General features: G+C 40.1%; 1 protein-coding gene across 1 annotated transcript in view; it reads left to right on the top strand.

The window, feature by feature from the left end:
• The window catches only part of LOC104962848 (limbic system associated membrane protein), a 50,108-nt gene extending 47,975 nt beyond the window's left edge, over nt 1-2,133 (top strand). The window contains exon 5 of the mRNA XM_010791350.1: nt 2,120-2,133. Coding sequence (XP_010789652.1) covers nt 2,120-2,133 — 14 coding nt within the window. The remainder of the gene's footprint in view (nt 1-2,119) is intronic.
• Nucleotides 2,134-12,124: the final 9,991 nt, after the last annotated feature.

Genomic DNA, 12,124 nt, shown 5'->3' with positions numbered 1-12,124 from the left:
ACTAGTCAGGAGTCAGTGTCTACCCCCCAACCTCACACATATAAAATTCGATATGAACTGAAGAGCCGCATGAAACTAGGCAAAGAGCCGCATGCGGCTCGAGAGTCGCGGGTTGGCCACCCCTGATTTGGACCAATGGGTCCATTTGTGTATGGGCACGTCACCATACCAAGGAAGAAAACAATGGAAAAAGAGAAATTTCCAACGAGACGTTCTGGGGCAGAACAGACAGGTCTTTTCTGTGTTAGAGTTTTACNTACAAAACATGTCTCTGAAGTGTTTGGCTCTAAATACCAAACAGATTGTGCATTGTAGCATCCCATAATCCCCTCTGTTTCAGCCCTGTTTCAAAAGGGCTGATTCTGTGTTGGTTACTTTTGATGAAGCCCTTTTGAAACAGGGCTGAAACAGAGGGGATTATGGGATGCTACAATGCACAATCTGTTTGGTATTTAGAGCCAAACACTTCAGAGACATGTTTTGTATATCTGAGACCTAAGTGTATAATACATTGATGAAAAACAGTATTATAGGGGTCCTTTAATGTCTGGGTAATGGTGTGACAGTGTTTTTAATCATCTACCTTAAGTATGTGGTAGATATTGTATTTTTCTAAGCACCCCTTACTCTCTCTTAAAACATTAGCTCTGGGACCTGCTGCTAAAGAGGAAAGATAATATTAGAATCAGATATGAATGTATATTGAGACTGGAACTGATAAAAAACAAAATATTAACAGTGATATATGATACAATTTGCCACAAACATCTCGCAGGATATCCAATAGCCATGAATGATTAACATGAAAATGAGACATGCTTAAGAACTGCATAGCTTGAATCATTATCATCACATTCAGACTTGTTTTCAGTAGTGTTGTCTGTACAGTTAAAACAAATCAATATGAATTTCCCTGAGGCAGAGGTGCCAGAATATAGACATATGGGCAAAACAAAGTTTAAACTCAGTATAGAGACATTCAGTGAGGGTCATATTCAATGACTTTCATCAGATTTGTTGGGCAATGCAGGATTGACCGATTTTATGTTGACCTTCTGATCTGATATTGAAGCCTCACACAGTGTTTGCCACTTGAGAGTAGATAAGAATCGTACAAGAGAAAGTAAAGCAGACATTTCTGAAGTGCGTTCAAGATAGAGAGCTTTTCTGATTCTGCCAAACATTTTCAAAATATGTAAGATAGACAATTCCAATGACATTTCACCCAGGACTCCTCCTAGAGCAGCCTTTTTTATTTTTTTTATTAATTTGCCTGCTGGTTCGTGTCGGTCCGTACATCTCTCTGTATATGTGTGTTCAGATAAGGGTGATACTGTTGCTTTGGGATTTAATCCAATTTCAGTGAAAAGAATAACCCTCCCACTATAGTATGATGGATGGAGATGTTCATGTCCACAACATCTCCATTTGATATTAATTTTGCGCCGATTGAAAACCATTCTAGTCGCATGTCTTTATCAATTACTGCATCAGTTTGTCAACCCTCCAGACATCTTTCATCAAATCCGTTACCTGCACCTGGAAGCTGAATAACTTGGATGGGTGTATTTGCTTCTTTTGTCTGTTTGCATTAAGGAGTGTGTTCTGTTCAGCTTCATCCTGGGAGCCATATAGATCAGACTGGCTGCGTAGTGGGGTGAAAACAAAAAAGCTCACCATAATGGTCTCCCAGTGAAGCTGAAATCAAACCCTCGAAGTTCAGATGCCTCACTGTAGGTTAAGCTCCTTTGCAGGTTTCAACAGCTTGAAGTACTGTTCCAAGAATATGGATGGAGACGTGGATAGAGAGGGAAGGAAAAAGCAATATCGATATTAGATTGTTCAAGCTGCAATGGACTGGGCCTTACTAAATACACCTGGAGTTATATTCAATTTCTTCAATAAGGTAACTTCCTATTCAATAGTCCTTTCCCTATGTTTTGTTGAGGACGTAGTGGGCAGACTACCACCGACATGTCTTTGTTTTTTACTGAAACAGTGTGACATAAGAACAATCCTGTCAGCCTCCTGGCAGGATTGAATGCGGTAAATCTACAAAGGCACATCCCCCACACTATTTGCAAATTTGAGCACTGTTATTATTTTTGTTTTTGTTTAGCGAGGGACTGCTGAGAGAGATAATAATGTCTGGCAACCTGTGGTCTCACTCCTTCGCCGGCCTGGGCGGTAACGCTGCTTTGCTGAGCTAGGGAGCCTCTTAAGTATTCATTGGGACTACAATAGCCACATTCACAGCGCAGGACTTTCCCTGGTACTTTGGTTCTTTAGTTCCGTTAGTACCAATAATGTCGCGTTCACACCGCCGGGACTATTCAGTGCCGGGAACTCTTTTGGCCATTTTCAGTCCCTGCTAGAGAGGTGGTACGAACCTGGTGATAAAAGAGTGCCAATTTCTATTTTATTTCTATTGGCTGGGCGAATTGCAAACCACGCCCCGTTAGACTCTGATTCTGAACCAGCATTGCACTTACAGCATCCGACGAGTGGGTCAAATCCCTAGTTGGCTGCAATAACCCAGTTACAAAGCTGTATAACATGAGACAAGTCAAATCAAGCAATCTGATTGGTTCTTAGCCGTGATATACTGAGCGTATACCACGGGTAGAATTGTAAGTTACTTTTCACAACAAGTCAGTATCCCTCCGCGTCTGAGACAAACAGTATACCGTTGGGCTGAAAAGGTCGGAAAGTAAACAAACGCCTCATGTACAGCGGGTGGGCTTTATACCCCCTCCCCCGTGTAGTTCTTCTTCTCTCGTTTTTTTTTGTACTCGCCGTGAAGTGGTTTTGCGGCCTGCCAGTAAACCCAGAGAAGAAGAAGACGAAGCGACGTCAGCGTAATCTTGCCTCAGGGAAAGTACTGCGTTGTGAATGCGATTGGCACTAGCCCCCTGGCGGATTCAGTGTCGTGGCACTAAAGTACGGCAAGTCCTGCGGTGTGAAAGCGGCTTATGAGTAACAAAAGGCTGGTCCATGTCAACATTTCAGCCTTTTTTCAGGAAGAAGGTATTTCTACAGTTTGGGGATCCACTTGAAGTCTCAATAAAGGCTAAAACTAACAGTTTGGCTATTTCCCAAAATGTCAGGATGCATACATTCAGTCCAGCAAAAGGCAACCCTTTATTAATTTGGAAATGTTTACAGTAACATGTTTCCTATGCATATTGGAAAAAAAACATTTCTTATCTCGTCCTCTATAACAGTTGCAGAGACCCTGTCCAGAAATTCAATAATGAAGGCAGCACTGTTGTTTTTGTCTTCAAAAAGGTATAAAAAATAAGTATTTGAAAGTCTACTGAAATCCTATAGTGACGCTTTGCATTTCCCAGAGCATGTACAAGCCCAACTAAGACTGCAAAGATGATTAATTTGTAATTAGATCTGACAGTATTTTCCTTATCTTTAAAGTAAGATCCGACAAGAATTTTGAAAATGTTTTTATAATGAGGCCCCCGGCCTGATTCAAAATCCCAGTCTAGCCCTAAAGACAACCGCAAAGGTCTCACAGGCGATACACGTTTGTCTATTTAGCTTTAATAAAATGTCATTGCCTTCACAGAAGAAAAAACACTTTTTGTTTTTGACACTTTTCACATTTTGACACTTTTCACATTTGGAAAAACCCCATAGGAAAGGTTAATTATTCGCAGCTATGAAAAGTTTAAAACCCCCTCTCATCATAGTGCTTTTTTTTATGCTGTACTGTTACGCTCATCTCCGATCTGCTATTGTGGACATTAACTTTAAAGTAAATTAAGACCAACTTTTTCTTCACGCAAAAAAATAGTGAATTGCTTGATATGTTAATTAGATAACTTATTGTTTGTATTCAATTCTGCTAATTTAGAGCTACAAGTGCTCTGAGTAGTAGAAGCAATTGAGTATTTGATTGACAGCAATACAAATTGGGAACTTTCTCAATATCCAGTTCATTGCTCTATTTTTAGGAAAACAGCCAAAATGTGCTTCCAGCTTCTTAAATGATAATGTTTTCTGGATGTTCTAGTCTTCTATGATAATACTGAATATTTTAGTTTTTTCGGAAGGTAAAACAAAACAAGTAATTTTGGCTCTTAGAAATTCTGATGGGAAATGTTAACCATTCAGTCATTGTGCAATGGTTTATTTATATTTTTCAAATGTTGTCAAACTAAAAAATAAGTTGCTTTAAATGTGCTTTAAAATAAACAGGCAAACCTTTAAAACAAATAACTGGCTAACCAAACTGACAATAACCACCCAGTCATCAAACTGTAACAAGTCAGACCACGTATATAGAAAGGTTTTCCCTGTAATACTTATTTTCCTAGGGGCTCTGAAGTAGAACCTGAAGCAATCTTATACAATTGATATGTGACAAATGATACCCCTGACTTTTAAATAGAAGTTTTCAGCTATCTGTCTAAATCTGTATTCCATCCTAGGATTTATTATGAGATAGTTAATAGTAGGGTTTCTCTTGGTGTCAACGTTGATTACAGCTGTCATCTGTTTCTACGGGGCCATCCAAGCTGAACCGACTCCTTCTTAGCTCCGTGCAATCTTATTTGTCTGCTATTGTTTCCTCCATCGCTCGGTTATCACAACGCTAATTATGTTATAACTGACGTGTTAGGATTTTTAATGACAAAGTGACATGTTGGATTGAATGAAAGAGAAACAGAAAGAACATTTGCATTGCTGTGGATATGTATATTATGTATAATTAGACTGCAGCAAAGATGCTGTTTGTGTCATTGAGACAAGAGGTCAGGCTGGTTATTGCTTACACATCACTTAGCTACATATGTAATTAAGGGATTGTGGGACTAAATTGAATTCATTTTTCCTAAGGTCTCATAATAAATTGCCAGAGTAGGTCTGAGGCAGAGGTTTTTGGACCTGCTGTGTCGAGACTGCAGAGAACCATCAGATGAAATTGCCTAATATTCTGACTTGGTAAATATTACAACCCTTTGAGCGTGATAAAAGATGACAATGAGCCAGGGGATACTTCATTATGAGTTACACTGTGGACTCCTGCAGGCTAAGCAAACAAGGTGCTCATTAAAGCGGTACATGCACCAGTTACCCCAAAGGGTTTTATTTGTTACTGGCTTACAGTGCCTAAGCAGATAACAAGCAAAGTGTTACAATTACCACAATCACAAACAGTCCGAATGAAATGTGATTTTTTTTTTTTATTGTCAAAAAAATAGCGGCAACCATGAATTGAACAGTATCTATTATTTCCCTACCTCAAAGTGCTGTTTCCAAAATGATATTGATTTTGTACTTATAATTATAAAGCGCAAACAGGACAATAAAGCTTAGCAGCTGAGTGCAATTTTCCCCTTTTATTGGAAATTATCTAATTAATTTTTGCTATATTGTAGCAGAGTGGAAATGATGCCTAAACAGAAAAAAAGGTAAAAGCTTAGCTTTTTGTGATCACGGCTCTCAATGTGAAAAATAATGACTGGGCTATATCTCGAGTTTTTCTTTAATTGTTTTTAAACTGTCCTCTCCAAAAATAAACAACCATATCAGTTGTTAAAGCAAGTGACATGTGTTCACATGGAAGTGACAAAGCCCTCTAGTGTTTGTGGCAAATATGACACAGCAAAGAAGGAAGAGAGGTGACATTATTTTTGGATGATTCACAATTAAATGAGAGACAACAGTTTTGTTCCCCATTTTTAATCAATGTTGGTTCCTTTTAAACTAAAATGCTGTTGCCAAAAGGGGCATCGCATCAGGGAACACTAATATCTCTAAGTGGCAATCCATTATATATCAATATATACACTGTCCATTGATATACCAATCATTTCATTTCATTTCATTTCCATCTTTATTTCGAACAGATTTAAAAAAAACAAATAAAAAATAATAAATGTGAAAAACAGAATACCGTATTCTTAGAATACAGTATTTATCAATATTCATAATAGTATTTATATATTCAACAAAAATATTCATAATAATAATCAATAAGCATTATGGTTTTAATCTAGATTCCCCTTATCAGTGTCATTCATTACGAGATGACATGTTGCTATTAACTTCACACTTTCACCGTATGCATAGCATGTGTAAATACCGATATCTGCCCTATTCAATTACTAGTGAAAATCAGAACAAACAAAATCACCACATTCATGTCTCATTAAATGGCTACCTCATTAAATAGGATCCTTTGACCACCCTTGAAAGTAGCGAGGGAGACTTTGAAGATGTGAGGCAGCGACAGTCATTACAGATTGTGTCCGCAGAGGCAGTGAGAGACTGTTCTACCTGTGTGAGAGAGTTGGCAACGCTTTGAGCACATTATCCAGTGTGCCTTTAATCAAAACACTGTTTGTCCACCTTCTGTATGGGCACTGCTGTGAATATTGACTGTAAAGCTCATATTGCATGGACTTGTGAGGCAAATGATCAATAGAGCATGCCGGGCAAAGAGGAGGGGAGAGGTGAAGGGATATTCAGCGGGATGGGGAGAAGAAAATAGATCAAATATAACGGTAAAAAAAGTGCAGATTGTGAGCGTGAAAGAACATAATGGTAAAGTATGTGTGCACAAAACCTCTAGTGACTGTGCGACATGTATGTGCAAACTGCAAGCGTGTTGATGTTGATCTCTTTAGCTGGCTGATTCCCAGCTTGAGACCACTTCAGTTTTTTTGAAGTGGAGCGTTTAGGTGGTGGGAGGTTGGGAGAATTGCAGCGCCCCATCGTGCATGATGAGGGGGGGAAACAGAGCCGCTGGTCAAACAAGGGATACCTCACTGTCAGTCAGACCACCAAAATAGTGTTCAGACAAGTATGAAAAATACATGGCTGCCTCTGGTTTTTCATGACACATTGAGTAACCATGCAGGGCTAAAAACAGGGGAAGAACTGCCCTCAGGGAAGAGAGAGGAAAAGAAAAAAGTGAAATGACAGCAGAGGCAGGTATGGAGAGGAGAGAAAGAACAGAACAGTGTTTAAGCATGCAAATGGACAGTTTCATTGGATGTTCAATCATTCTTATCATTCGTTTTTGAAACTCCAGCAGTTAATTAATGTTCAATTATGCATTCAAGATCCTTTCACCTCTCTGGTGTAATAGGCTTTGGCAGTCATTTAGCATTGCACGAAGGGGAACAGTAGCGAACCCGAGATCCACTCAAGCAAAGACACACACATCTGGACTTCTGAGGAGCCTGCTATAAAATTATTAGGACGCTAATAATTGAAATGTTAGGCAGACAATGTCCTTGTATTTATGAAGCAGCACACTGGTGGCTGAATGGACACACTGATGCAAATTGTGTACTAAACTTTCTCAACACCTATTACCTATAAGAACAGAAGTCATGTTTACTGTCACAGTGTCCTTGAGCCTGAACACCCTGAAGGTGTTCTGGATAATAGCTTCAGCCAACTGCAAATGGCAGGCTATGAATCCATCACAACGGCTTCATTGCAACAAAGACATCTGTCCAAACGAATTGATTTGGAACGCAGCCGACACTCCTATGCTATACGATCCGGCTGAATATTGAACTCATAACCCTTTTATAATAGTGCTTGGCAGGGCAGCCATTAAGAGGTTTGATGCTGAGTGCCCTTAACATCACTCTTCGGCTCTGTGACGTCCCTTGCTCCAAGTCCGAGCTCGAGAAAGTCTCCCCAGCACTGCCTGGAAAACTCTCTCACTGTTCCTCTCTGCCACTCTTTGTCTATCCATCTTCAGCTGTCACTTTCCTTCTTCCTCTCCCTCATTTTCACTCTCATTGTCTCCTCCTCTTTCCATCATCCTCCCATCTCTTCCTTCGGCAGAGTATGACAGTCACTTCAATTGTCCTTCTGCACCTCATCTCGCTGTCTAGGGGGAGGCAGGTAGCTAGAAAGTACAATATGTCCCCACACACACATATATATTTGACCCCCAGGAGGTAGTGGAGCCAGAAAGAGTGCAGATACATAGGGGCCTCAGTACTGATACTCCAGTGCAGTAGCAGTGTGTGAGAAGATTAGGCTGGAGCTATCACACACATGTACACACACACATATACACAAATCAGTGCAAGCTTGACAGCGAGTAGCTGACAAGCCTGCTGATTATGGGAAGGAAGTGTAAGGTGGTGACAGGGCCTTCTCAGAGCAACACAGGTCAACCTGCGTGTCTCCAGCTGTGTGCATGTGTGTGGGTGTGTATTCACAATCACTTGATTACCAGCACATTGGGAAACAGGAGAAGACAGCTGCTCATCCGTCTCTCAGCAGGTCTCAGATCTGCTGACTGTCACTGTTCCCTCGTTTGTTTACAATCAGCATCATCAGCAGCTGCTCTGAAATCAGTCCGCTGTCACACCGTGCACAGAGCATCATGAGCACAGCTTGCCCTGGGTCTGCCCAGACTCATTAGGTGCAGCCACCGCTGGGCTGGCTGAACGCTGGAGCCCACACTTGTTTAAAGTCAGAACTGTACAGAAACTCAGCACTTTTTTGTTCAGTCCGTAAGCTCTTTTTCTGGGCCCCGCGTCACAGCCCTTCAGGGAGGCAGTAGCCTGAAAGAGAAGTCTACTCTTGATTTGACACTTTATGTATTGAGGTATTAAATAATTTGGTCGTATACTGAGCAGCTCCATTGTACTGGCAGGTGACAGAGAATAAATGAGTAGATTTAACAAACGCTTACAAACAAAGTTTAAATATGCTATGGTCTCATTAGAGCTTAACCTAAGAGATCACCGTGAGATTGATGTGTTAGACTGCAAATATATGCCATATTCCAGTAGTGTTGTACAATCTACACAAATAAAGCATGTCTTAAGCTGTTCTGAAAGCTCCTGATGAAAAGGCTTTGACACATCTCATTAGAATATAAAAAGTATAATAGAAAGAAACTACATTAATGCAAATTGCTAATTGCCATGACATTTGGCTTACAACACAGTTTTTTCTCCTTTCATTTTGAACATATGTGTGTGGGAGCTTTAACCCATGGAGTGTAACAAGAGGATCTTGTTAAGTTAAATGTCTCATCTGTCAGTTAGAGTGCAGAAAAATGGAGATATCTTTTTACAAGTGGCAAGCGAAGTAGAGGTGATTATGCAGGTGATACATTCAGTAACTATATTAAAATGATAGTGTCATGGTCGTATGGAGTGATGAGTGCACATGACGAGCGTCGAGCCTTGGCCCTACTGGCATCACATTTTTTCAATCATATTCAAACACCAAACACACACACAAACACACACACACACACACACACACACACACACACACTAAGATCTTCTATCTGTATGCGCACTGTCTGACAACATTAATCCCAAATGCCTTACAGTTCAAGGCCTACAAAATGATATGTTTATCCCATGAAGATCGCATGAATAATGCTATTAGTTTGTCTTTGCATGCACACATGTGTTGGTGTGTGATTGACAGAGAAAGTAATGGAGAAAAACAGGGAATAAGAGGTAAACAGGGATAGTCTATGACCGACCTTGTTATCATTGCTTAACACAAAGCCTCTTCTCCCATGGCAAACACAAGCCCATTGAATCCATCCAGACAGTAATGAGAAGTCTTTGCACAACAATAGGCTGGATCTGTTTATCAGCCAAGTGGACAACCAAACCCCTTCATGGGAATTCAATCACTAAACCCTATTCTGTTTTTATCGGCAATTAATCTTCTTTGAAGGCCTCAGACTCAGATTGGACAAACAATGATATACAGCGCCGTACAATGTGTGGCCACACTGGGAGAAACCACACAGAAGTAGCCTCAAAGAACAACAAAGGCATGTGTGTAGTCGAACAAGAAAAAGTACATAGTGGGAAAATGAGATAGAGAGAGGACTGACAGCGTTGAGAAAAACAGACGGCTGCACTGCTCCACTGTGCGTATCATTTCTTCGGCTCAAGAAGCGGCAAATAAACAGCCGTCTTGTTTTTGGCTCCAACACCTGTGTTATTTCTGCATCGACAGCAGCAGTGGCGGCAAATGGCTTGTGAATAGAAGTGGAAGTTCTCCTTTTGTCCTCAGACTACCGACAAAAATATTGTTAATGTGGGATTCCTTTTCAGATAAAGAGAATTGCTGCCAAGTGTAATAAGACCTTGCAATGGAGCCAATAAAAGCGCACATTAACCTGAGTAGTCTCACAAGGATACTGTTGGTGCTTTCATAACACAGTATTCATGACATTTTGGGTTGTAAAGGGATTTAATGTTTATTGTTGTAAAATCAATGTGTCATTTATAATATATTCCTGACACATTGTAATAACATGCATTTTAACTTTGAGTCTGGCATTCCTTTAAAGAGGCCCTGTTATTCATGTTGGGGTTTTTCCCTCCTCCCCCCCTTTCCTGAAGAGCCTCAATTGGACTCCTTTGTTTACTTACGTAACATAGTGACATCACTATGTTAAACTCACGCCTCTTTTAGCTATAGCTCCAACACATTGTACATGACAGGCTATACATCTCTAAGCGGTGGACCAATCATAACGGTGCCAGCCAGTTAACCAATCGGAGCAGACTGGTCAGAGAGTGAAAATAGGTGCTGCTTTTTGGCAGTATGAGAGAAATAAAGACCTTTTAGAACTTTAAAGCATGGAAATATTAGAGTACAGGCATAAAATACAAATATGAACCTGAAAAGGGGACATATTATGCTCATTTTCAGTTGAATTCTTTTTTTATACTTTCTTTCTCACAAAGTCCCGTCTGCTCTAATTGGCTAGGTAGTTTTCAAGACTGAAGTTGAGATTCCCGAGGCGATGTAACATACGTATATGCCAGACTGTAAGAACGGGAGCCTAATTGGAATTGCTTTGTTAATTCTGATTTGCAAAAGTATCTCCCAAAGCATTAGAAAAGTGAGATGTTCCTTATATATTACCCTTAAGATATCTACTGTTTTCTGAGCCCTGTAGATGGTTTCTGGTTTGGGAACACACAGAGTCATGAGTGAGTTTACAAGTATATAAATCAATAATATTGATTTTCTAAGCTCAGCCATCTTTCCGTTCTCTCCATATCTCCAGGAGGAATTTGTTTATGAATATAGTTACTCTGAGTATTTTAACATAAAAAAGTTTGATTATGTTAAATTGAAGCCCAAAAATGCAGCGGGTCCACCAGACCCACAAACACTGGCTGAGTAACAAAAATATGAACACCACACAAGGGTTAAATAATGGGTCAACATCTATTTACAGCCTTGTGTGGTGTTCATATTTTTGTTAGGGGGGTGTACAGTGGGTGGTCATTGAAAATGTGTTCTGATACATGTTCTTCACAGAAAATGAGCCAAGGCCATTGAGTGTGGGTTTGAAAAAATAATTTATCATATCATTTTTCTTTAGCTAATTAATGAAAACGGATCCCAAAGACCCGAATACCATACAAGGGTTAGATCAAGCCAAGACTAACTGTCCGAACAAATACATACAGACTCAAACTCAAACACACACACACACACACACAAAGTTAAAGGTGCTGGGTGTGCTGGGTGTGTCCACGTATACAGACACCGATGAACATACTGTCACACTCAAAGAAAAATAAATGTCGCAGGGTCTTTAATGCTACTAAACTCTGAAGTTTCTCAAATCAACTGCTTAACATAAATTAACATTTGCTAAATAAATGTAATGTTTTGCACTGTGGAAAAGTGATGCTGATGAATGATGCATGAGGATATGTAAATGAGCGCCATCCAGTTGGCAGCTGAAGTTGCTGTTTTTAGATTCACATCCCTCTGCACCTCCCTCTCTCTCTCTTTCTCATAGTTGTTCTCTGGGGGTTGGGGGCGTTTGTGCATGCTCGGACCCAAACAATGTGTGTTGGTGCTTCCATCCCATTTGTGTCCCTCACTCCTACAGTGTATTTTTAATTTACATGGAAAACTTGTTGTTCACACAATCGTACAATTGCCAGTGCAATGCAAATCACTATCCAGAAGGCATTTGTAGAAGTGTACTTCTTCCAGGCCCCTTAACTTTTCCCAACTTGCTTACAAAAGCTTGCTCATGCATATCCCAAAGGCCGCAGGGCTTTCAACACTGCAGTATAATCTGTTGGAAAAGACTGCAATTATATGCACTGTCTTTCCATCATGG

This window comes from Notothenia coriiceps, unplaced genomic scaffold, assembly GCF_000735185.1.
Source record: "Notothenia coriiceps isolate Sejong01 unplaced genomic scaffold, NC01 NC01_scaffold00035439, whole genome shotgun sequence".
NCBI classification, from domain to species: Eukaryota; Metazoa; Chordata; class Actinopteri; order Perciformes; family Nototheniidae; genus Notothenia; species Notothenia coriiceps.
The sequence above is the reverse complement of the archived record's forward strand: the minus strand, read 5'-3'. Positions and strand labels throughout refer to the sequence as shown.